The sequence below is a fragment of the Lissotriton helveticus genome, chromosome 2_1, assembly GCF_964261635.1.
Source record: "Lissotriton helveticus chromosome 2_1, aLisHel1.1, whole genome shotgun sequence".
NCBI classification, from domain to species: Eukaryota; Metazoa; Chordata; class Amphibia; order Caudata; family Salamandridae; genus Lissotriton; species Lissotriton helveticus.
In genome coordinates, this window is record NC_136059.1 from 15,868,986 (window position 1) to 15,896,417 (window position 27,432).

The following is a 27,432-nucleotide window of genomic DNA, read 5'->3' on the forward strand; positions in this document are numbered from 1 at the left end:
ATTACCGCGCAAACACCGGCTGTACACCTTACTGCTACCTCATATTTATATGATCTCTACACTGTATCTCCCACCTGAAAGATACTACCTATACCTTACTTTGGTTATCTTTACGATCCTCGCTACTAGCTAAACTATCTCTACTCTCAGTGCTAACTACTTAGATAATTGTACTTATAATACTATGTAACCCTACCTCACTGAGCCGAATATTTGACTATGACTCAAGCTTTACGTTATGCACCTCTTAATGCTAATGGCACAGGCGTTAAGAATTTATTTATCTAAATCGCCCTAGATAGTATATCACCATCTACCTCATTTGTTTTGCTTTGTTGTTATAATTGCTACTATAATGTCAATCTGTAATCGTCTATGTTAAGCGCTCTGATACCCACGGGTCTTGTTCGCGCTATATAAAACACTATAAATAAATAAATAAATAAATAAATAAATAAATTGAATGAATCAATGGAAAGTAATGACTGCAATTCATCAAGGGTCAACTCTGTATGATTGTTTCAGGTCTCATAAGCCTGCAGATCAGCAATTCTAGGAGCATTTTGTTTGTTTTGAAGTAGCAAAACCAAAACAGGTTGTTTGATAAATCGAACTGTTTAAAAACAGGATTTGGTTTTGGATAAGACCATCACGATGTAAAGCCTCCGTCTCCTGTACCTGCCACGATCTAAACCCCAAACAGATTTAAGATCGACTGTATCTTTCCATTAACTCATAGCCCCCTATAGCCAACTGATCAATAAAGGACTTGGAATACAGTAATTCTGTGTGGGTGACCCTGACTTTAGAACTAGATGTAGTGTTAAATTTAAAATAAAACAAATCTGGAATGGATTTATTCAAGTAAGTGAAGTATGCACATTTTTTCAAATGTTTTTTCGAACTGCCTTCAATGGGAGCTGAGCAATGTTACCATTGTGTGTAATTACCAACATTCCTCACTGTATTAGCTTTATGTAGGTTATGATGGCCATATTGCTGGTAATAAAATAAATCAGCATAATTTGCAGAATTCAAATACAGATCTTCAGCATTAAACGCAGCATAATACTTTAAATCAGAAAATAAACATTCCCCCAGTACAGACATCTGGGCCTAAATCCATTGTATTTGACAGCTGGCCTTAAAGATGGAGATGAGCGGGTGTCCTGCTTTGTGTATGGGGTTGGTGACAAGATGGTTGAGGCCTAATGTTATTCATGCTTTCTCGAGTGGGACGGGTATGCTCAGACGTGAGTCCAGTGCTCTCCACGCCACTGGAATAAAGCTATCCAGGCTGATGAGGGCTGAAAACCTGAAACCGGTCTTAGGATGCTTGTTTCCAGTCCAGAGAGGACCTGGCTTGACAGTTCGGGCTGGACTGTTCTCATTGGGTGCAGTATCAAGACTGATTTGCAAATGGCTGGGTTCAAACAGGAATAGCATGGTGAGAAAAACAAACGATGGATTTAGGCCCAGATCTCTGTACTAGGGTGAATGTATGACATTGTTCTGCATTCTGTCCATCAACTGTTGTTTTTGCATTTGTCACCTCGAGTGGGACGGGTATGCTCAGACGTGAGTCCTCTGCTCTCCATGCCACTGGAATCAAGCTATCCTGGCTGATGAGGGCTGAAAGCCCGCGACCAGTCCTAGGATGCTTGTTTCCGGTCCATGGAGGACCTGGCTTGGCAGTTCGGGCTGGACTGTTCCCATGGGGCACAGGGTCAAGACTGATTTACATATGGCTAGGTTCAAACTAGAATGGCATGATGAGCAAAAAAACAATGGATTTAGGCCCAGATCTCTGTTCTGGGGTGAATGTATGACATTGTTCTACATTTTGTCCATCAATTTTCGTTCTTGCAGTGTGGTCGGAGGCATTCACGGTCGTTCAGTTCCTCGAGATGAAAATTGATGTCTTTGAAGAAGATGTAGTGACCGATTCACAGAAGTATTCTGCGATGAAAGTCTAACTTTACGACTTTCGGACAGTATTCACAAAGGGGATTTACAAGTAATAAAGTTAGAATTTTGATCTAAGAGTTTCCTAACTAGGTGGCCTTTGATAGAGGGACATATTTCATGTCTTCGTACCTAAAAGCTTTGTGGGGTGAATGAGGTGTGAGCTAAAAGTTCACCATCTCACAATCGACCCAAGACAAACGTTTTAATTCAAAGGTTCAACAAAACCATGAAGGGCATGATATTGGGGATTCCTGAAGAAAATGATAAAGTAATAGGATGTCCTGTTACCTTCCCTATTGTTTTCCCACAGGGAGGTGCCACAGAAGGTTGTTGACTTGATTTCTGTTTGGCCTTCCTCTAAGGGGTCCCCTAAGTTTTATGAGGGAAGGCTGGGAGAAACCATTCAAAAAGCCCAAGCAAGACATAATGGACTATGTATCAGGCCTGCGATCACTCATGGTTGAGAACATGAAGAAAGCAAAGAAGCAGCTTAAGACGAGCTTATCAAGCACTGGTATGACCAAAGGTTGAATACCAACCAGGTCAGTTTATGTGGGAGTTGGAGGCTGGGGCACCCAGGGCCCTCATAGACAATTGGACTGGGCTCTGTCCCATTTTGGAGAAGAAATGAGAAGTCACCTACCTGGTAGATGTAGGCATGACTAGAAGCCCTCACAGGTTACTCCACGTAAATCACCTGAAACCACACCATGACGGGGATGGCCTGACCATCCTGATGGTCACTGATGGTGGTCAGGAGGAGGAAAGTGAGGCCCTCCTTAATTTACTGTCAACTAACCTAAAGTATGGTTCAAAAGATATAACAATAAATCCCACCCCTTTAATGTACGCACTTTTGCTGTATGTTGGAGGAACTTGAGTTAGAAAATTAAATCACTTCCTTCCCACTCAATTCACGGACTATGCCTAATGTTTCTTAGAAGAGAATTAGAAGAGTAAATCCCACGACTTCAAATGTATTATTTCTCCCGTGTTTATAGGACTGTAGTTTGAACAGTAAATTTAGTTACCCCAAAAATGTGAGCACTTTTAATAATGTTTGTGGGACATGAGTTATAAAAACGCATTTTACCACCAACCCCAGTTGTGGGAACTCTCCCTAAGAGTAAGTTCTAACTTTCGCCAGTGTTTGGGATATTGGAGTTTTAATAGTATGATTTCTGCAATTTTCTTATTTTTTATGATTGAAGTTATGATAGTAAATAGAAATCCTCCCCCCAAATTTACATACCTTCAACATCTTTGAAATGGGACTTACAGTTACTCTACTAGAGTAATACAAATAATATATACCATCACCCCCCATAATGTATGCCCTCTCAACAATGTTTTTTGTCTGTGTTTAAAAAAGTTAATTATTCCACCCAAAAATTCGAATTTTCTCCAACTTTTGTGGCAGTGTGATTAGATTACTACTAGAAATTAACTGCATTATTTATCTTCCTACTGTTTGTTGCATTGGGTTAGTTTAGTACATTTACATTTCTGTCATCAATTGTTTTGTCTCTAACTTTACATTTAAAATGAATCCCTGAATATGTATGACATTGTAGACAGAGGTTTACAATATTTGTAAAAAAAATAGGCATTTTAGTAAATTCCAATGTTGTAAAGAACAATGCACCCTTCAGATATATAAATATTAATTTTGAGTATTTAGAGTTGTTGATAAAACAATGCAGTTTGCATTTGAAATAACTTCACTTTAAAATAAAACAAGTTTCATACAGTTATATAATTCCTAATCGGATAATAAATATGTATAGTTACCTAAAACCATATATAATTTAAGCAAACATAACAGCTTCTTGAAAAACATGCAAGATTTATTTTCTTATAGTAATCGATCATTTTCCACATATATTTGTAATATATATATTGATTAGGTGATTACAAATATGTTGGTTTGCAAGGAAAGAGCTAGAAGCTCAGGTACATTTAAAGATCATTGATTGAGGGGCAGCAAATGGGAGGGGACATATATCTACTGAAGATACTAAAGGCTAAAAGGACATTATATTTATGTAAAAATGTCAGTTAAATCATACATTTTTACACTGAAATTAACCACTTATAGTTATGTCAGGAAACTATAAATTGTGTTCTAAAGAAAGTGTAACTTGCACCCGGTCATGTACAGAATTGTTATTGATTATGTCATTTCAGATGCAGTATTGACATTCTCAATGGTCTCATAAAACATGTAACAGGTGATGTAAAGTGTGAGATAATTAGGAGTGCTTGGCTAGGGAGAGAGTTATAGTTACTTTATGGTACAAGTGTAAAATATTATGTTTAAACTGACATTTGCGCTGAACTGTAATGACCCTTTAATCTTAGGGCTTCATTTACAATATTTTTGCCGTAGGGCAGCTCCAAAGCCTCCCTATAGTGCTGCCCTACATAAAAAAGGGTTGGAATGTGCCGTATCTATGAGACGAGACACATTCCTGTCCTCTTTCACAGCGCTGACGAACAAATGGCTACACCAACGGAGGCACCTTTGCACCGTGGTGTAAGGGTGACAGTGTTGAAATCAGGTTGTTTATGTTGTTGAAGGGACACCGTCCCTCACAAAAACATTCCGTACACGTCACCCTTGGGGAGATGTCGGCTATGATGCATTTCCAGGTTTACAGCATGTCTGGGAATGTGTCAAATGCCGCGGGTGTCAAGTGGGAATACCCAATGTAACCCCCATGGCACGCCTCCCCATCTACGTGTGAGGCAATGCAGCGACTTGCACTGCGTTGCCTCACACCATGTCTATGAGACCATTAAAAGGCATGCAGAGCGGCTTTACCTGACCTCGTAGATATGGCTAGGCCCAGTGGGTCACCGGAACGTCATAGAAAGCACTGGTGGTGCACTGGGCTTCAAAATAATCCCCTTTGTATTTTCTAGTGAGTTCCTAAGGTTTTTGTCCTTATATAATGTAAGATACTATTACAATTCCTTATTATAATATCAGTTTAACCTTTGTTACTTTCAGTGAATTTACTTCTTTTACTGTAAACTAAGATGTCCATGTTAGTTTGCGGCATCCGCTTGGGTGCCTCGCCCCCACTGTGCATGGCTGACTTTGGGGCTGAGTTAGATCTCAGAGGATGGGTTACTCCATCACCAATGGTGACGGATATCCCATCCACTGAAATATAAGTCCCATTATGTCCTATGGGATCTATAGTTCAGCGGACAGGAGATCCATCACCATTGCGGTGGAATAACCATTGTGCCAAGACCTATCTCATGTAACAAAATAAGGTAAGGCAGACGTACCGGCTTTGTCGAAGGCTCAGAGCGCCAAAATATAAAAAGCAGTGGGCTTATTGGCTTGAACACGGGGTCAACATATCGACCTATGTAAACTAGATCAATTGACTTTATCAGAAATTCACAAGTATCCAATGTATATTTAATAAATTCATACATTACAATTTAAATAATATTGATTATCACAAAATATGTTCGATAAAACATTCAAGAAAGTGAATATGTTTGAGGCTTTCTTCGCACTTTTCAGGTCTCAAAATGCCTTGCCTCGACCTCAAGCAGAGCGATATCCCAGATTTGCCGTTACCATTAGTAGAGACCTGGGAATGAGTAAAAATGATGCGCCTTCCAGGAGAGGCATAGCAAGGAGAAATATCTTTATTTCCGCATTATTTTCTCTTCTTTGTGTGCTGCATTCTGGGGTAAATGTCTCAGAGGATTGATGTTATGCAGGAAGGTGTCCTGCTTACAATGCAGGTGCCCTTGCACCCTGGTGTTAAATAACATGATTGATGACATCTGACAGATTACAGATGACATCAGATAATAACTGTGACACTGTCCCATGTGGTTTGTGGGCCTATTTTCAAACAACCTCTGCAACCCATGTTAGGTGCACTCAGACTTTACCTTATTTAGAAAGGAGTACCTCCTCAACCCAAACTGTGCTCCATCGAACAGTTAAACTGCACTACTCCAACTTGACTTCAAGCAGAGCAGTATCCTGCCAAAGTATAGTAATGCTGGAGCTGTAGTTAGATAGAATAACGTGCAAATATTCAATATGTATCCTGTCCTACTCGATTTCTGTTAATTCTTCCAAAAGCAGTAAATTGGAGCTCTAAAAATGCGAAATACTAATGTTTCTGAACGTATCTCATCCATTAACAAATGTGTTAGTTCAAACAGACACTAAATAATTGATGTTTCTCTCAGAAGTATATAAATATGAATGCTATCATACCTTAACTTTCAGCACATCAAATCCATTTCATCCTATTTTTAGGTAAATAAATTCCTTCAGAAGATTCATTTCAAGACACCGGCAGGAGCTGAGATTGGTTTGGATGACAATGGGGAGGTGCCAGCTCTCTTTGATGTTTTGGCTACGGATGTATTTCCTGATGGAACCACACCAAGCGTCCAAGTTGGAACCTTTGACTCCTCAGCTCCACCAGGTCATCAGCTTTCCATCAACATGAGCTTCCTCGCCTGGAATTCATTTGGGCCCCTACATATATCTCTTGTTGCAAGTCATCAGGTATCCCTTCTAAGCTGTGCCCTGTGTGCACTTCAATACAGTGGGTTTGCTTGATGATTAGTCACTTATTGCACCTGCTTACAGGGGGACCTCAGCCCCCCTTTCAAAGCCAGACCATTTACCCCTTGTCTAGCGAAAGGCTGACCTGTTGCTCTGAATATATATATATATATATATATATATATATATATATATATTTACTGAAAAATCCACAGGTTTCAGTGACAGTATAGTTAGAAATTAGCATTTAAAAAACCTTTGAAATTCACTGAAAAAAACATAATTTTCATGGACGTTATAGTTTGAAATTAGCATTTAAAAACCATTGAAATTCACTGAAAAAAACATAGGTTTCAGACACGTTATAGTTCAAAATTAGCATTTATAAAACCTTAGATATTCACTGAAAAAAACATAAGTTTCAGGGACATTATAGTTAGTTTGATATTTTGCTTGTACAAAAGCAGAGAAATTCTGCTGTTATAGTTAGTTCAGATAACTATAACTCATGCCCCTGCAATGTACTGCTGATGATGTCACATATTACATCATTATGCATATACACTCATCTATACAGCGACTCTCACAATCACTGACTCTCACGGAGGGAATTATCACATTGATCTAATGATGCCATTTAAATGTAGCAATAACTGATTTAAACTGTGTTCATCCAGAAAGGTCCAGACTTCCTTAAACATCCACATATCTGAGTTCTCATTCTCTTTTATAGCCACCACCTTATGAACTTGTCTCCATAAGGAAGAAAACACTATTTCTGATTGCAGCAAACTTCCCATGCTGATTCTTTCTGACACTTTTGTATTATTCCATTGGAAAAAAAGAGGAAATAAAGCTAAGGACCGGGAAACCTTTGCTATTTGTAGGTCAAGCCTATAGCAGCACGCTTGCGCTGCAATAGGAAAACAACCTCTTGGAGATGACCACAACTTTTCACATGCTCGTGCGTGTGTGTTTTTTTAGCTGACAGCCTATTGGCCGTTGTGTGTGTCTTTTTAACAAAGACAGCACGCAATTGGCCAAAGGCGGGTGCATTGCTCCGCCCATGGCGTATTGGTGTAGTTTACCCGCAGACCCGACATCTGTTTGCAATTATCGTGCTCAGAGGCATGGGCGATAATAGGAAACAGATGTCTTGGTGTGGCGCGCGTGCACCACTCGTTTTCCTTCTTTCCTCTTTTCAGTGGTTTCATACCTACCAAAACTGTACCTACGTCTCTCTTTATCACTGCAGACAGGCTGATAACCACTCCACAAATAACGAGGAAATACGTGAGACATTTACACCTCACATACCTTTGCAGACATTGCTTGTTAGAACTGCCGGTGCCAAGCAATTAAAGCCCTGCATGTAAGGGGCGTTTGCTGGCCTTGAGTGTCATCAGCACTCGTGCCCTTAGCGCCATTTGTGCCTGTGCTGTGGAGATAAACAAGGTGACACACACAAAGGATTCCCTCAAATGAAAGACTGGCTGGCGAGAATGACTGGCGAGGCCGTGCCTAGTTACACAGGTGATTTGCGCATTTGTTTGCTCAATGCTAACCCGCTCACAATCTATGGCTCATTCATCAAATTTAAAATAAACAAAATATGGTTTTGGCCATAAGTGGAACTTATGCCGATTTCATGACAGGTTAATTTGTCAGCCAGATAATTACACTAGGAATCGGAGTAGGTGAACAATTCCACTTCTGTTTCATTTTCAGAATATGAGGCAAAGAGGTGGCTGAGCTCCACTTTTCTCCCTCTCCGAATGGCACTGCACTAACCCTAAGGAGCCATTATTGATAGTTGAAACATTTCCTGCGTTTTACATCTAAATTCGGAGATGCAAATACAAAAATAGCGATTTCCTCTCTAGTCGGTTTTCTGTGCATATTCCAGGCCGATCACCAGCAGAAAACTGTTATACTGTCTTGAGTCTTTAACAGGTGACAGACGAGCCCTTGTCTTCACAGCTGGTTTTCTTCTGTTACTTGCACCGCCTTTTGTATAGCACACTGTTAACATTTGTAAGTTCCAGTAGCCCTTTTGGAGACTAAGCGCCCTTTACCGATCTGTGATTATCACCGACTGGATAGAAGTTGCCCCAAAATGGCCTACATATTATTTTGCAAAGTTTTTTATCAGTGGATGGTATGAATACGATGTGTCTGATCCTGTGGGGCCTTTGTAGTGTAGTTCTGTTTATTCCAGAACCATGCGTTTCTTTTTATTTCCCTCGGTTTCTCGGCCTCTGGATACTCTTTGGTTGCTAAGTGTCATTAGCCATTTGTCTAGCTTCCATGGAAAGGTGTTCATTTTTGGCTGGTACTTTTTGAGGCTTCTTTTAGTCATTGGGCCCCATATGCACATTTGTGTGGGGCTGCACTCTTCTACATACCTTTGTTTCTCACAGAGGTGTCTAATGTGTTTTTTTGTTTTTGTTCGGACTGGAGTAAGAAGATATGTAGATGGAATATAATAGTCTAGCAAGTGCTGTTGTAATACAGCAATATGGAATTGTTGCATGTACATAATCACGGGGAAAATTATCAAGGAACAGCATTCAAATGATCGCCGCTTAAGCTGCAGGAAACTGCAGCTAAAATGGCAATAACGGGCTTGTTAATATGCCGTGCAGAATTCCAATAGAAGCCCATGTTAACACCAGAACCTGGGCTTCTATTGGAATTCTGTACGGGCATATTATCAAGACCATTATCGCCGTTTTAGCAGCAGTTTCCTGCCGCTAAAGTGGCGATAATTTTAACGCCGTTCCTTGATAATATGCCCCAATGTCTCTAAAAGGCACTTGGTTGAGTGCGTTTGTATATGATGTCTTGGATTTTGGCGGTTGTAGTCTGGTATATATTATAACAATGCACGCTTTCTCATCGTATATAGTTCACACAGCAGGCATGCAATGAAAATGGTATAATATCACCTCTTTCACATGAGGAAAGGGCAGAGTAGTTGGTAGGGAGGGATTTCCTGGAATCCTTAGTCTGGGTCCTCAGACGTTGGAAATCAACTGAGGGAGACTTTAGAGTGAAACAAACATTTGTGTAGCAAACAACACCGAGGAAGCAAAACGGAGTCATAGATGGACCCGGGCAGATGAAGCAAAAGTAGATGTTCATGGCCCACAGGTGGAAGCAGTTTGAGAGGAGCAGAACAGAGTGAGCAAAACAAGTCCCTCAGAGTCACAGATAGAACAGAAGTCATTGAGCTGAATAGAAGTCAAAGATGCACCAAATAAACCTAAAAAGTGGGTCACAAATGGAGCAAAACGGCAGAGAACTGGGCTACAAGAAGATGAAAACAGCACTGCAGGCCACATGGAAGGCAAAATATGTTGCAGATGGAGCAAAACAATAGGAGCAAAACCAAGTGATAAAGAAGGATTAGACAGATGTGTTGAAACGGATCAAATTCGAGGTTTCATAGAGGAAGCAAGTAGAAACAGTGGGTCTGGGAGGGAACCCAACAAATAGAAAGTAGACCGATGGAGTGAAGGGAAAAGCAGACAGAGGTTGAAAGAGCAACACCACTGTTTACTATAATGCGTCTCTTTCTAAATATGACTACCTACCTCATGAAAGCCCTATGCTTTCAGTGTGGGAGCCTGCTGTCCTTACAGTCTAGGAACACTTCTCTCATTATAATTCTGTATTTTCTATAGTCAAACAGTTACCTCACTGCAACCCTGTACTGTTGTATTGCGTTTCTTATCTCATCATATTTCTGTTTCCGGGGTTTACAGCCAGGCCAGGTGTCTGTCATGCACCATCAATCAATCAATCAATCAGGTCACTTACATAGTGCACTACATACCCGCGAGGGTCTCAAGGCGCTGGGGGGAGGGGGTGCTGCCACTGCTCTAAGAGTCAGGTCTTGAGGAGTCTTCTGAAGGCCAGTAGGTCTTGGCTCTACCGTAAGTGGGTGGGGCGGTTGTTCCAGGTCTTGGTGGAGAGGTGGGAGAAGGATCTGCCATATGGTTCAGGTTTACCTAAAATGTTCTATTTGCCTTAACCTGCACCTTATAACAATTGTCACGTACCTCCCATAAGATGTTGCGGTCCATCAGTGTCATCTATGTGGTTATCGTGTCAATAGTTGAGAGAACATTTCTTTATTAAAAGTATTCCTGATGTGTATACTTAACTAGTAGTACATTGTCACCATTTATAGAGATCATTGTCAACATGGATGAAATAGAACTAGACCAGATCAAAGAAAAGATAATAAAAGGAGAGCGAGGGTAGTGCTACGCAGAATGACCGAAAGCGGCGATAAGCCAAGTGTGGTTTCTCGATTACAGTTGCGAGGGATAACAAAATGACAGGACTTAGAGGAACATTTTAACTTAACATCGATCAGGTAAGGGAGCTGTTCTATATTCACTAGCTGGGGCTTCTGGGTAGCAGGGCCACAGGAGTAAGCTTGGGACCATACCTTATTTTCTGGAGGTGTGAACGGTGTAACTGAAGGACTTCTAGTTTGTGGACTACTATTCACATCTCCTCCTTTAGTGTGATTTGAAATACTGATGCATAGTATATTGTGTCAAGAAGCTTTAAAGGCTATGCCCCATTGCTTGAAATGGGTGCATCCTTCATTGGTAAACAGGGCAGATTAACTAAAAAGTGAATTTGCAGAATTCAGGTTTTTGGTGTCCCTCATGTTCTCATCACCCTCTTTGATGTTTGATTAACCTGAAGATACTGTGGCTAGCTACAGAAGGGGATGAAGGCCCATTTATTTTTGCATATCAAATTTTGTTTATTTCCTGAAAAAGTCGAAAGTTGTGGTTGAACATTTTGGGGGTATACACCATCTACAGACGTGTAGCAAAACAGGAATCATTGTGTTCCAAGCCTTGCCATTAAGAAGCGAAGTGCTTACATTTTGCAAAGGGGATGAGGGAGTTTAAAGGAAGGTTAATTTTCAATGAAGTTTGTGTAGTCTGATGGTCTGCTGGGATTTGCTTGTTTTTCTTAGTGCTTTTTGCAAGTTTTGTCAATTTTGCAATCTGGAGGTAGCACAGTTACACGATAGGGCCTGCGGGCCTTGTAAAAGCATTCAACTGATTATATTTGTACCTGGATTGTAGACTTTGGATATGCTCATGTTAATGTATCTTCCAGTTGTGGAGTATTTGGACATGTATATGTCCTATGGAAAGTTTTATTAAACTATTATAAAAAAAAGTGAATTTATTTTTGCAGTGGTAAGATTGAAGTTCAGATGAGAACAACCCAAAACTAGAAAGATTTGGCATTGCAGTGCCCCACTGTAGAAGTAACGTTATTGTGTGCACTGTAGGGGGAAACATATTGGTGCTGGAACATCATAGGCTGTTCATGATCATATGTTCCAGCAGGAAATCAAAGGGACAACTAGAATTTGAGGAGTCCTGTTTCTTTATTAATGATCACAAGCATTTGAAATGCAAGAGGCCTCGCATTTGCGTGAGTTTTAGCTATTGACATTGTAAATGACAATGCCTTTTATTTATGTGCTGGTTTTCAAAACAAATAAAAGGCATTGCCATTTATAATGCAAATAACTTAAACTCTCGCAAATGTGAGACCTATTGCATTGTAAATGCTTGTTTCTCTAGAGTTAAAGAATGTAATGGTCCCCTCCTCCCAAACGTCTTCATTCTCTTAGGAAATATCGTCTAACTACTACTGGGGCTCTTTCTTGCTATCCAGTCTTACACTCTATGCATACCTGTATATATGTACATAAACCCTGTTTAACAAACTTAAAACATTTGATGCATATGTTAGTTTGAATTCTGTATGTGGATTCCAGAATGGGGCTAGCAGTCAGTTTGCTAGTAGAAAAAAACACATTGGCAGAGGTATAACCACCTTTTAATGGGAAAAAACATCCTCAGAATGTGCCCATATGAGACATGGAAAACGATCACAAAGTTAAAACATACATTTGAGAACAAACCTTTTAGCTTGTGGCTAAATGGTTAGAGCGGCAGACCCTGATGCAGAGGTCTAGCCCGGGACCAGGGTTCAATTCCCCGCCTCGGCGGGTCTTGTGCTCAAAATTCCACGGACCTGATAATTTCCGCCTCGCTGCCTATTCCAATCATGGAGTCCCACTCTGCAACTCTGCGCAATAGCTTGCTTAATCTCCACAACGGCCCCCACAACGCCAAGGATGCCTGGCCTCCACCTTGGGGGTGCCCAGGAGTGGACGCCTCACAGGGAAAGCCAGGATGGGTTCCACAGCGGTATTCGTACAAGCGCCTTGAGACCCTTGCGGGTGAGTAGTGCGCTATACAAGTATCAATTTACAATTTTACAATTTTTTATATATAGGTCTTAAACAAGACTTTTGTTTAAGGAAATTGGGCAATGGTTCAATAGCCTTTTTCATGACAAAAGGCACTTTCTCAACAGTGCTCACGAGAACTAACAGAGTCTTTGACAGTGTTGAAGGTCCTGTTATTTGGAGGCCAAATCACACACAGGAATCCTAAAAATTGGATTCCTGAACTGAACTGCCAGGCTAATTGTGTCAGATTAGAGAAAGTCACTTTGGCTGATGCACAGCTGCCTTTAATGTTGGAATAAACACCTAAAAATGTATCCCCTTTATTAATAGGTGTCTTTCACAATTATTAGAGAATGGGTTTCTGGTTGGCAGAGGTATGCCCCTTGTCTAGGCAGGAACCACAATCCTAGTCAGGGTCAGTCAGATCCATACCCTAAATTAACCTGTGCTCACACTTCGGTAGCCTGGCATAGAGCAGGCAGGCTTAACTTAAGAAGAAATGTGTAAAGTATTTGTGCAGCACTTCCAACAGTAAAACACTGAAAACACCACACAAAAAGATACCACATCTGGTTAAAAAACATAGCTTAGTGAACTGAACAAAACAAGACAAAAACACAAAAATACAATAAGTATAACTCCAGTTATGATTTGTTTAAGAATATCTTGAAATATATTGCTTAAAAGCATAAAGTGCCAACCAGGGATATCTGGTCATGCTAGACAGGGTCAAATCTAACCCTGGGCGTAGTTTGCGTAGTTGTGCTATGTGCTATGTATAGCTACACGAAGTGCACTTCGCACTATGTGAGAAACGCGTAGCGCTACGCAAACTGTGCAGTACGCTGTTCGGGATGATTACACAGTGCCGGATGCTTGTCCGCACTGTGCAGTCATTGAAAATGGCATCTCGCACAGTGCGAGCTGTCGTTTTCTGCCACTCAAGTAGATTTTCATTCGAGCAGCAGCTTTCTCTACGTGGAATGGTAGTTTCTCATTGCGAGCGGTCATGAGCATACACGACCACTAGCATTGAGAAACCTGACCTCCCCACGTTGAGAATCTCGCCGGGAGATTTATTTTCCTTGTTCGTGATCGCCAACTTGATGTTGCTGATCGCGACGAGGAAAAAGTCTCACCGGGATGTCATTTTGCAAGCTCGCGGTTGCCTACTTGATGTTGAGGACCGCAATCGAGCAAAAAATGTCACTCTACGCTACACGATTTTACACTGTCCTACGTGCAATTTGCATAGTGCAAAGTAGCACAAACTATGCAAACTTCGCGAGCGTAGCTGGCCGCCTAGGGTTAGTCAACTCCACAAGTCCAGGCCAACCACGATGGAGAATGGATCAGATACAGGGGCAAGCCTTAGCCTGCTTAAACTGAACCTTGGTTCCCAATCGATTGGTCAGTCCATAACTCAGCATTTATTACTTAGAACACTACATCTGCTAGATAAAAAATGCTGCAAAAACAACACTAATGCAGATTTGTGTTGAGCATAGGTTTCATACAAAAAGTATCCTTTAAAGTAAGCATTTATATTTGTGTCCGTTATCCTCATGTAACCTACTTTCTGTTTAGTGTCAACTCATCCATGTGAAAGGAACCTCCGGCCTCATTTAAGACCCACCGTACAGCTTCTTTGTGGACCTAGGTACACCGCTACAACCTTAAGTCCTTAATATGTCCTGTTAGATCCACACCGTGAGCTGATGATTGTAACAAAGAACTATTTGATCAGTTGGTGACTGCGTTTCTCTTCTTGCTATGTTGCAGTCATTTTGTTTAGGTATCACACTCTTTTTAAAAGTTGTTTCTTGTCCTTCACTTGTTTTGTTACAGATTCCCCGCTCAGTCTGCAGTGAGAGTTGCCTTCCAGGGTACCGTAAAGCTCCTATAGAAGGGAAGCCCATCTGTTGCTTTTACTGTGTGCCATGTGCAGAAGGGGAGTATTCAAATAGCACAGGTAAAAGAAGCAATTAAAATGTATTCTGCTGTCTCTTTAATGTCTGACTAATGCAAGAGCACTGATGTTAAATGAGGCTCAAGAGTGTAAGACAAAATATGATAACATAACTGGCATATCTAGCAGAAATGTTAACTATCACTGTCATCTTCTACAGCACACCCTATTGCTAACGTTTGAGAATTAAGAGACCTAGGTGGTCTGTTTACCAAATTTGCATGCATTGCAGTGCAGCAGCAAGGCCCTGTTAAGCTCCTTCTTAGCTAAAGTGAAGATCAGCAATTATAAATCTGCTGCTTTCTCTTTGCCCTGTGGGGTGCCTCTGGGTTTTTCTTTAACTCCCTCACTTTTTAAGATTGATATCACTCTCCTGGTGTAATTTAATCAATCCTTTGGTTTATCTGTCGTCTCCTATGCTGACGATATGCGACTAATCATATCAATCCCGGATAAGGGAGTCATGATGGCTAATAATTCACTTTTTGACTCATGTTTCAGTCTGGATGCAGCAAAACTGTTTGAAACTAAACACTGAGAAGACAGAGGTCATTCTATTTGGGAGGAACAATTTGTTCTGGAACAATCCATGGAGGCCAGCTAATCTTGAACCATTGGCCTCTCTGGTCCCGAAGGTTCAACATGTATGTATATTATTTGCTGAACATCTAAACTTTTTAGGTCAGATCAATTGCACTGCATCTTCTTGTTTTTATTTAATTAAGATACTAAAAAGGTTCCTTTTCATTGATATTGAACTGCTTTAATTGTTGTGGTAGCTCTGATACTATCTAGGGGAGATAACAGTAACACCCTTTATTTAGGGACAAACAAACCATTTCAGTCAAAGTTGCAATCTCTACAGAAAGTGTCAGCTCTGCTGTCGTCTCCAAAACAATCCAGGATCTGCATTGGCTGCTGGTGGGTGAGAGAGTGAAACGTATATATTTATTTATTACATTTGTAGAGCGCACTGCAACAAATTTAAGGCGCTCTCTAAGCCTTGCATGGCTCGGGCCCCTTATACTCTCAGAATATGTTCAAGTGGTAGTCCCCACTGGGAGAACTAAGATTATCTCTTGCTAAATTGGTGGTCATTCCAGAAATAAAAAGGGCCACCTGGGGATGCAGGACTTTTTCTTTTCTAGCCAGTAAACAACTCGCTGCCTCTGTTTTTAAGATCTCAACAGAGTGGTACTCTCTTTAGGAGGTCACTAAAGACAAAAGGCCATATGTATCAAGAAACCAATTTGCGATTCTGTAATAGCGATTTTTAAGAAATTGCTATTTCAGAATCGCAAATTGGTATGTATCAAGGAAATCACAATTTTTTTGCGATTTCTTGAATACGTTCCCATTCATTTCTATGGGCCAGGAGGCCCATAGGAAGGAATCAGAATTTTTTCTCAATTTGCGATTTGCAATTTGCGAATCGCAAATTGAGAATAATTTCAAGGGTGCAGGGGTTTCCAAAGGACACCCTGTTGCACGCCTGAAATGAGTATAGGTGCACATGTGGTGCACAAACATGCCCTAAGGGCATGTATGTGCATCACATGGCACTTTGAAAAATGCAAAAATGTGCATTTTTCAAGGAATTTGCAACTTACCACCAGTTGGTGGTAATTTGCAATTCCTTAAAGCCATTTAGCAAATTCTTTTGGCTTCTTACATTGCATTTAAGGAATCGCAAAATTTGCGATTCCTTAAATGCAGTCAAAAAAAAAGGAATTGCAAATTTTGCGATTCCTTATTTTGCATGCAGATTTGTGCGATACATACCATTTTGCGAAAATGCATTTGTTTGCGAACGCATTTGGGCATGATACATATTGGGCATGATACATATGGCCCATAGATTTCTGTTGCCTTCTCTAAATAACTCTGTTCACTTTGGCTATTTTCTGGAGATCTGCTGGCACAAAAACACTTTGGCGTTCACATGTTCAAAAAACCTTCCCTTATTCACTTCAATAACTTACTTAAAACGGTTGCACTGCTTTGAGGGAGAAGGACAAAGGTATTTGCAGAATCGCAATTCGGTGATTCCCATTCCTAATGTTTGAAACTTTTATTTTTACATTAGATATTCATGAGGGGGCCACATATCAACTTACCTCATGAATAGTAATTAGGTAGTTCACAGTGGCAACCAATTAGAAATTAGAGCCATCAGAGGCCTGTTGGCCTGCTGGGGTCAGCAGACCACCATATATGTGATTACTTTAAAAAAATAACTTTTTAAAACAAATTTAGAATGTTTTCTTTAAAGGAAATTAGGATGGGTTTCAAAAGAAAGCAATTAAGTGTTTACCTTTCATTTTTTAAACTTAGGCATTGGTCCTTGGGATGAGTCAGTGCCTGCTCTTCAAACAGATATTTTTTTTTACCATTCTCAAAGGGGAAAAGAAGCACTTTTAACCCCTTCCAATTTGTGAAGGGGTCGCCTCCTCCTTTGAGGAGGTGGTACATGTTAAATGTGTTGTAACTGCAAGTGGGTTCCAAAGCATTAATACATTCCACTGAGATTCAGCATCCGTATTAACTCCTTCTAAATACAGAACTGAAAACCCAAATTGAGATCCTGTAGGATTGTAGTTAGGTGGTTCTACATAAAAAAAGCATTTTAGGTTGAAAACAGATGAGATATTTTGATTTTGCAGCCTCAAAAACTCTTCGTATATCTGGCCCCAAGTTATTTACTGAACATTTATTTTAGTATTCTCATTAAAAACAAAAAGACTATAGATGGAGAATATTTTTCACTCAATAGGAAAACCTCAGAAAAATGAAATAAGAGGGGGGGTTCTCACTTGTGGTAACTCCACAGCATTAAATGATTTATTGCTATCGTACAGCAATGCATGTTAAATATGTAAACATCGGATTATACCTCAAACTGGATTGTCTAAACTGAACATCATGATGTCTACATTGAGCAATGCAAAGGGAAATTGGAATAATGGATTGTGCTGTGATAGTGCTATGTTGACCACAGCAACATACATGTATGATGCATTGATCCCATAGTATCAACATGCTTTACGGTCCGAGAGCAGCTATAGCTCTTTTTGGGCAAATTTTTTGGACTAATTCTTGTCAAATATCAGGTTCAGTTTCATTTGTGATCTGTTATGTTGATCAGCTATTTGCAATATTTATATTTTTTATTTGATTTTAATCTTATGTTTTATATTTTAGACATGGAAACTTGCATAAAGTGCCCCGAGGACCAGTGGCCCATTGATAGAAAGGATGGTTGTATCCAGAAAGCCATTGTTTATCTCTCTTATGGTGATTTCCTTGGAGCAGTGTTGGCATTGGTATCTATTGTACTATCCCTGTCCACAGCTGGTGTGTTGGGAGTCTTTCTCAGATATCGAGACACCCCAATAGTGAAAGCCAATAACAAGCATCTCAGCTACGCTCTCCTTCTATCTCTGATGCTTGCCTTCCTCACCTCTATTCTATTTATTGGACGCCCAGCATTATTGGCATGTTTGATCCAACAAGTTGCATTTGGGATTATTTTCACTCTTTCTTTATCTTGTGTATTAGTGAAAACCATCACTGTTGTGATTGCCTTCAATGCCATCAAGCCAGGTAGCAGGTTAAGCAGATGGCTGGGATCTCAGGTGTCTGCTGCTATGGTCCTCGTGTGCACACTGGGGGCAGTAGTAATTTGTCTCACTTGGCTGCTCACTTATCCTCCCCATCCAGCCACTGACACTCAGTCTGAAATTGGAAAGGTGATCCTACAGTGTGACAACGGTTCTGCCATTGCCTTCTATGGGATTCTTGCTTACATGGGTCTGCTGGCCTTTGCCAGCTTTACTGTGGCCTTCCTAGCCAGGAACCTTCCTGATAGATTCAATGAGGCCAAGCTCATCACATTCAGCATGCTGGTGTTCTGCAGCGTCTGGGTGTCCTTCCTTCCAGCCTACCTTAGCACTAAGGGTAGATACATGGTGGCCGTGGAGATCTTTGCCATCTTGGCTTCCAGTGCTGGACTGCTGGGCTGTATATTCATTCCCAAGTGTTACATCATTCTGTTCAGACCAGATATCAACAAAAGATGCATTTAGAAGTTAGATATCATTTATAGTCACAATATCAAATGTATAAGCTGATCAACATGGAATATGGTGACGACCATCTGCTTTTCTATCTTATTCCATTAGAAAATGTATTTGTGTTTCAAATGGGATCATTCATTTATACCCTAAACATAGTCAAGTCAAGTCAAAAGATCTTTATTCGGATATAAAAAACAATCCATAAAAGTACAGGTACATCACAACAATTCATCCTAATAAAAGCAATAAAACAATCATTTAAATAGCTGATAGAAAGTGGCACCATAGTTTCATAAAATAGGCTTCCAGTAACGTTATATTAGGGTAGAACGTGTATTATGTTTAGCCGTGTATATGCTACAGTAGAGGCAATACACAAACTAATTAGCTATAATATGTGCAAAAATACAACCACTAGTGCAAATATACAAAAGTAAAGTGATCAGTGCATAGACCTATTGGTTAGTGACATATTATCAATCCAACAAATATCGAGAACCACAAATATGAGAAATTAAATAGCAAGAAAAAAAATATTGACGTTGTGGACATAACTACAAACATCACTAATATCACACAGATATTGTTTTTAAAAGTATTGATTTTTACATATTTTGAGAGCAAAAAATAATATTGTTACCTATAAAAAAACTTATGTCATGTAAAAAATATGAATTACCACAATATTGACTACAAACCCATCATAAAAAAAATCAATAAAAACATCACAACCCTATTTTTATATAAACCAATTACTTGAAAGAACATGAATTACATCACCCAAAATGTAAACATTAGCCCCATAGAAAGAGTGCACCCCAAAATTCTCAATAAACACATCTAAAACAATTTTATTAACTATGAGCATTAAAATTCAAATGCAATGAAACATGATGTCAAAACAAATAAATTCATATGTATCTGACTTTTGGTGCAGCGTTGGGGGTAAAGGACTCCAAACCACAGCCTTGCACTCCCAAAGGATTCCTCTGATATAATCCATTTATTAAGCAGCAGCGGAACTGAACCAAAACACCACAACTGTGTTTCAACTTCCGTCTTCTTCAGGTTTTTTTGATCTTCAGTAGTTGTACTTGCCATGCCTTAGATGCAATCAGAGGCATTATGGGAAAAGTAGTGCTGTAGATCCACCTGGAAGCACGTATTTGTTTTTATTGGTCAAGTTCATTTACAGCCCAATGTTCATTTCTGATAACTCGTGTATTTATGGATTACAATTACATTTGAACGGAGCCAAAAGTATGGGAAATTTCTAATACAAATTTTGAAAGGAAACACTGGATTACACCTACAGCTGAGAAAGTGTATCAATAGTAAGCATGGGCGTAAAATTCGTTCCGTTCGCGGAATTTGTGGATTTTCTGCAATTTCGCGGTCCGAGAATCTCGCGAAATTGCTGAAAAATCTGCGAAATCGCATTCGGGACGGATTTTCAAAAACTGAAGTAAATGAAGCACTTACAGGGTAACAGCAGGTGCCCAAGTTGAAGCTAATTTCTTTGTCACCATTTTCAAAATGGTTACAAAGAAATTAACTGCAACTTGGGCACCTGCTGTAACCCTGTAAGTGCTTCCGTAGCGGCACCTCCAGAGTTGTTGCCTACTTGCAACTATTCTCTAACCCTGCTCTGACCCTCGAAGCCAGGTCAGAGAATAGTTACAAGTATGGCACAATGCTCCAGGCTGTCACAAAAATTAAACCACAAAAGGAAGTACTTACAGATAAGGAAGCAGGTGCCTGACTTGAAGCTCAAATTCAGTAACACATTAACCAGCCCCCGGTTGAGGCTGGGCAGGCGTGCTTTCTCCCCATAATCTACAGTGGTGAACCCGAGGGTGCTGTGATGAACCAGAAGGTGCAGTTGTGAACCAGAGGGTGGTGTGATGAACCAGAGGGTGGCAGTGGTGAACCAGAGGGTGGCAGTGGTGAACCAGAGGGTGGCAGTGGTGAACCAGAGGTTGGCAGTAGTGATCCAGAGGGTGGCAGTGATGAACCAGAGGGTGGCAGTGGTGAACCAGAGGGTGTCAGTGGTGAACCAGAGGGTGTCAGTGGTGAACCAGAGGGTGTAAGTGGTAAACCAGAGGGTTGCAGTGATGAACCAGAGGGTGACAGTGATGAACCAGAAGGTGGCGTTGGTGAACCAAAGGGTGGCAGTGATGAACCAGAGGGTGGCAGTGATGAACCAGAGGGTGGCAGTGGTGAACCAGAGGGAGACAGTGATGAACCAGAGGGTTGCAGTGGTGAACCAGAGGGTGGCAGTGGTGAACCAGAGGGAGACAGTGATGAACCAGAAGGTGGCAGTGGTGAACCAGAGGGTGGCAGTGATTAACCAGATGGTGGCAGGGGTGAACCAGAGAGTGCCAGTGGTGAACCAGGGGGTGGCAGTGGTGAGCCAGAGGGTGGCACTGATGAACCAGAGGGTGGCAGTGATGAACCAGAGGGTGGCAGTGGTGAACCAGAGGGTGGCAGTGATGAACCAGAGGGTGACAGTGGTTAACCAGAGGGTGACAGTGGTGAACCAGAGGGTGCTTTGATCAACCAGATAGTGGCAGGGGTGAACCAGAGGGTGGCTGTGGTGAAAAAGAGGGTGCTGTGATGAACCAGAAGGTGGCAGTGGTGAACCAGAGGGTGGCAGTGGTGAACCAGAGGGTGGCAGTGATGAACCAGAGGGTGCTGTGATGAACCAGAGGATGGCAGAGATCAACCAGAGGGTGGCAATTATGAACCAGAGGGTGGCAGTTGTGAACCAGAGGGTGCTGTGATGAACCGGAGGGTGACAGTGATTAACCAGAGGGTGGCAGTGATGAACCAGAGGGTGACAGTGATGAACCAGAGGGTGGCAGTGGTGAACCAGAGGGTGGCAGTGATGAACAAGAGGGTAACAGTGATGAATCAGAGGGTGGCAGGGGTGAACCAGAGGTGACAGTGATGAACCAGAGGGTGGCAGTGGTGAACCAGAGGGTGGCAGTGATGAACAAGAGGGTAACAGTGATGAATCAGAGGGTGGCAGGGGTGAACCAGAGGTGGCAGTGATGAACCAGACGGTGGCAGTGGTGAACCCGAGGGTGGCAGTGGTGAACCAGAGGGTGGCAGTGGTGAACCAGAGGGTGGCAGTGATGAACCAGAGGGTGGCAGTGATGAACCAGAGGGTGGCAGTGGAGAACCAGAGAGTGTCAGTGATGAACCAGAGTGTGACAGTGGTGAACCAGAGGGTGGCAGTGATGAACCAGAGGGTGGCAGTGCTGAACCAGAGGGTTCTGTGATGAACCAGAGGGTGACAGTGATTAATCAGAGGGTGGCAGTGATGAACCAGAGGGTGGCAGTGATGAACCAGAGGGTGGCATTGGAGAACCAGAGGGTGGCAGTGATTAACCAGATGGTGGCAGGGGTGAACCATAGAGTGCCAGTGGTGAACCAGAGGGTGGCAGTGGTGAACCAGAGGGTGGCACTTATGAGCCCAAGGGTGGCAGTGGTGAACCAGAGGATGGCAATGGTGAACCAGAGGGTGGCAGTGATGAACCAGAGGGTGACAGTGGTTAACCAGAGGGTGACAGTGGTGAACCAGAGTGTGCTTTGATGAACCAGATAGTGGCAGGGGTGAACCAGAGGGTGGCTGTGGTAAAAAAGAGGGTGGCAGTGATGAACCAGAGGGTGACAGTGGTTAACCAGAGGGTGACAGTGGCGAACCAGAGTGTGCTTTGATGAACCAGATAGTGGCAGTGGTGAACCAGAGGGTGGCAGTGATGAACCAGATGGTGGAAGTGGTGAACCCGAGGGTGGCAGTGGTGAACCAGAGGTTGGCAGTGGTGAACCAGAGGGTGTCAGTGATGAACCAGAGGGTGGCAGTGGTGAACCAGAGGGTGCTGTGATGAACCAGAGGGTGACAGTGATTAACCAGAGGGTGGCAGTGATGAACCAGAGGGTGACAGTGATGAACCAGAGGGTGGCATTGGTAAACCAGAGGGTGGCAGTGATGAACCAGAGGGTGGCAGTGATGAACGAGATGGTGGCAGTGGTGAACCAGAGAGTGGCAGTGATGAACCAGAGGGTGACAGTGGTGAACCAGAGGGTGGCAGTGATGAACCAGAAGGTGACAGTGGTGAACCAGAGGCTGGCAGTGATGAACCAGAGGGTGGCAGTGATGAACGAGAGGGTGGCAGTGGTGAACCAGAGAGTGGCAGTGAAGAACCAGAGGGTGACAGTGGTGAACCAGAGGGTGGCAGTGATGAACCAGAGGGTGGCAGTGGTGAAACAGAGGGTGCTGTGATGAACCAGAGGGTGACAGTGATTAACCAGAGGGTGGCAGTGATGAACCAGAGGGTGACAGTGATGAACCAGAGCGTGGCATTGGTGAACCAGAGGGTGGCAGTGATGAACCAGAGGGTGGCAGTGATGAATGAGATGGTGGGAGTGGTGAACCAAAGGTGGCAGCGATGAACCAGAGGGTGACAGTGGTGAACCAGAGGGTGGCAGTGATGAACCAGAGGGTGGCAGTGGTGAACCAGAGGGTCCGGTGATGAACCAGAGGGTGACAGTGATTAATCAGAGGGTGGCAGTTATGAACCAGAGGGTGACAGTGATGAACCAAAGGGTGGCATTGGTGAACCAGAGGGTGGCAGTGGTGAACCAGAGGGTGGCTGTGATGAACCAGAGAGTGGCAGTGGTGAACCCAAGGGTGGCAGTGGTGAACCGGAGGAAGGCAGTGGTGAACCAGAGGGTGGCAGTGATGAACCAGAGGGTGGCAGTGGTGAACCAGAGGGTGTTGTGATGAACCAGAGGGTGACAGTGATTAACCAGAGGGTGGCAGTGATGAACCAGAGGGTGACAGTGATGAACCAGAGGGTGTCATTGGTGAACCAGAGGGTGGCAGTGGTGAACCGGAGGGTGGCTGTGATGAACCAGAGGGTGGCAGTGGTGAACCCAAGGGTGGCAGGATTGAACCGGAGGAAGGCAGTGGTGAACCAGAGGGTGGCAGTGATGAACCAGAGGGTGGCAAAGATGAACCAGAGGGTGGCAGTGGTGAACCAGAGGGTGGCAGTGGTGAACCAGAGGGTGGCAGTGATGAACCAGAGGGTGCTGTGATGAACCAGAGGATGGCAGAGATCAACCAGAGGGTGGCAGTCGTGGACCAGAGGGTGGCAGTGATGAACCAGAGGGTGGCAGTGATGAACCAGAGGGTGGCAGTGATGAACCAGAGGGTGTCACTGGTGAACCAGAGTGTGATGTGATGAACCAGAGGGTGGCAGTGATGAACCAGAGGGTGACAGTGATGATCCAGAGCATGGCAGTGGTAAACCAGAGGGTGGCAGTGATGAACCAGAGGGTGGCAGTGATGATCCAGAGGGTGGCAGTGGTAAACCAGAGGGTGGCAGAAATGAACCAGAGGGTGGCAGTGATGAAACAGAGCGTGGCAATGATAAACCAGAGGGTGGCAGTGGTGAACCAGAGGGTGCATTGATGAACCAGAGGGTGACAGTGATTAACCAGAGGGTGGCAGTGATAAACCAGAGGGTGGTGACAGTGATGACCCAGAGGGTGGCAGTGGTGAACCAGAGGGTGGCAGTGATGAACCAGAGGGTAACAGTGATGAACCAGAGGCTGGCAGTGGGGAACCAGAGGGCGGCAGTGATGAACCAGACGGTGGAAGTGGTGAACCCGAGGGTGGCAGTGGTGAAACAGAGGGTGGCAGTGGTGAACCAGAGGGTGGCAGTGATGAACCAGAGGGTGGCAGTGGTGAACCAGAGGGTGCTGCGATGAACCAGAGGGTGACAGTGATTAACCAGAGGGTGGCAGTGATGAACCAGAGGGTGACAGTGATGAACCAGAGGGTGGCATTGGTGAACCAGACGGTGGCAGTGTTGAACCAGAGGGTGGCAGTGATGAACGAGATGGTGGCAGTGGTGAACCAGAGAGTGGCAGTGATGAACGAGAGGGTGACAGTGGTGAACCAGAGGGTGGCAGTGATGAACCAGAGAGTGGCAGTGGTGAACCAGAGGCTGGCAGTGATGAACCAGAGGGTGGCAGTGATGAGCGAGAGGGTGGCAGTGGTAAACCAGAGAGTGGCAGTGATGAACCAGAGGGTGACAGTGGTGAACCAGAGGATGGCAGTGATAAACCAGAGGGTGGCAGTGGTGAACCAGAGGGTGCTGTAATGAACCAGAGGGTGACAGTGATTAACCAGAGGGTGGCAGTGATGAACCAGAGGGTGACAGTGATGAACCAGAGGGTGGCATTGGTGAACCAGTGGGTGGCAGTGATGAACCAGAGGGTGGCAGTGATGAATGAGATGGTGGCAGTGGTGAACCGGAGAGTGGCAGTGATGAACCAGAGGGTGACAGTGGTGAACCAGAGGGTGGCAGTGATGAACCAGAGGGTGGCAGTGGTGAACCAGAGGGTGCTGTGAATAACGAGAGGGTGGCAGTGATGAATCAGAGGGTGACAGTGATGAACCAGAGGGTGGCATTGGTGAACCAGAGGGTGGCAGTGATGAACCAGAGGGTGACAGTGATGATCCAGAGCATGACAGTGGCAAACCAGAGGGTGGCAGTGATGAACCAGAGGGTGGCAGAGATGATCCAGAGGGTGGCAGTGGTAAACCAGAGGGTGGCAGTAATGAACCAGAGGGTGGCAGTGATGAAACAGAGGGTGGCAATGATAAACCAGAGGGTGGCAGTGGTGAACCAGACGGTGGAAGTGGTGAACCCGAGGGTGGCAGTGGTGAACCAGAGGGTGGCAGTGGTGAACCAGAGGGTGGCAGTGATGAACCAGAGGGTGGCAGTGGTGAACCAGAGGGTGCTGTGATGAACCAGAGGGTGACAGTGATTAACCAGAGGGTGGCAGTGATGAACCAGAGGGTGACAGTGATGAACCGAAGGGTGGCATTGGTGAACCAGAGGGTGGCAGTGATGAACCAGAGGGTGGCAGTGATGAACAAGATGGTGGCAGTGGTGAACCAGAGAGTGGCAGTGATGAACCAGAGGGTGACAGTGGTGAACCAGAGGGTGGCAGTGATGAACCAGAGGGTGGCAGTGGTGAACCAGAGGCTGGCAGTGATGAACCAGAGGGTGGCAGTGATGAACGAGAGGGTGGCAGTGGTGAACCAGAGAGTGGCATTGATGAACCAGAGGGTGACAGTGGTGAACCAGAGGGTGGCAGTGATGAACCAGAGGGTGGCAGTGGTGAACCAGAGGGTGCTGTGATGAACCAGAGGGTGCCAGTGATGAACCAGAGGGTGACAGTGATGAACCAGAGGGTGGCATTGGTGAACCAGAGGGTGGCAGTGATGAACCAGAGGGTGGCAGTGATGAATGAGATGGTGGCAGTGGTGAACCAGAGAGTGGCAGTGATGAACCAGAGGGTGACAGTGGTGAACCAGAGGGTGGCAGTGATGAACCAGAGGGTGGCAGTGGTGAACCAGAGGGTGCTGTGATGAACCAGTGGTTGGCAGTGGTGAACTCAAGCGTGGCAGTGGTGAACAAGAGGGTGGCTGTGATGAACCAGTGGTTGGCAGTGGTGAACCCAAGCGTGGCAGTGGTGAACCGGAGGAAGGCAGTGGTGAACCAGAGGGTGGCAGTGATGAACCAGAGGGTGGCAGTGGTGAACCAGAGGGTGCTGTAATGAACCAGAGGGTGACAGTGATTAACCAGAGGGTGGCAGTGATGAACCAGAGGGTGACAGTGATGAACCAGAGGGTGGAATTGGTGAACCAGAGGGTGGCAGTGGTGAACCAGAGGGTGGCTGTGATGAACCAGAGGGTGGCAGTGGTGAACCCAAGGGTGGCAGTGGTGAACCGGAGGAAGGCAGTGGTGAACCAGAGGGTGGCAGTGATGAACCAGAGGGTGGCAGTGATGAACCAGAGGTTGGCAGTGGTGAACCAGAGGGTGGCAGGGGTGAACCAGAGGGTGGCAGTGATGAACCAGAGGGTGCTGTGATGAACCCGAGGATGGCAGAGATCAACCAGAGGGTGGCAGTCGTGAACCAGAGGGTGGCAGTGATGAACCAGAGGGTGGCAGTGATGAACCAGAGGGTGTCACTGGTGAACCAGAGTGTGCTGTGATGTACCATAGGGTGGCAGTGATAAACCAGAGGGTGACAGTGATGATCCAGAGCATGGCAGTGGCAAACCAGAGGGTGGTAGTGATGAACCAGAGGGTGGCAGTGATGATCCAGAGGGTGGCAGTGGTAAACCAGAGGGTGGCAGTGGTGAACCAGAGGGTGCTTTGATGAACCAGAGGGTGACAGTGATTAACCAGAGGGTGGCAGTGATGAACCAGGGGGTGGTGACAGTGATGACCCAGAGGGTGGCAGTGGTGAACCAGAGGGTGGCAGTGATGAACCAGAGGGTAACAGTGATGAACCAGAGGCTGGCAGTGGTGAACCAGAGGGCGGCAGTGATGAACCAGACGGTGGAAGTGGTGAACCCGATGGTGGCAGTGGTGAACCAGAGGGTGGCAGTGGTGAACCAGAAGGCGGCAGTGATGAACCAGAGGGTGGCAGTGGTGAACCAGAGGGTGCTGTGATGAACCAGAGGGTGACAGTG

General features: G+C 44.1%; 1 protein-coding gene across 1 annotated transcript in view; it reads left to right on the forward strand.

Annotated features, from left to right (window-relative positions):
• Positions 1-18,881, forward strand: part of LOC144819168 (vomeronasal type-2 receptor 26-like) — a 33,151-nt gene extending 14,270 nt beyond the window's left edge. The window contains exons 3-5 of the mRNA XM_078677142.1: positions 6,269-6,523; positions 14,676-14,799; positions 17,998-18,881. Of these exons, the coding sequence (XP_078533268.1) occupies positions 6,269-6,523; positions 14,676-14,799; positions 17,998-18,881 (1,263 nt within the window). The remainder of the gene's footprint in view (positions 1-6,268; positions 6,524-14,675; positions 14,800-17,997) is intronic.
• The last annotated feature ends 8,551 nt before the right edge of the window (positions 18,882-27,432 follow it).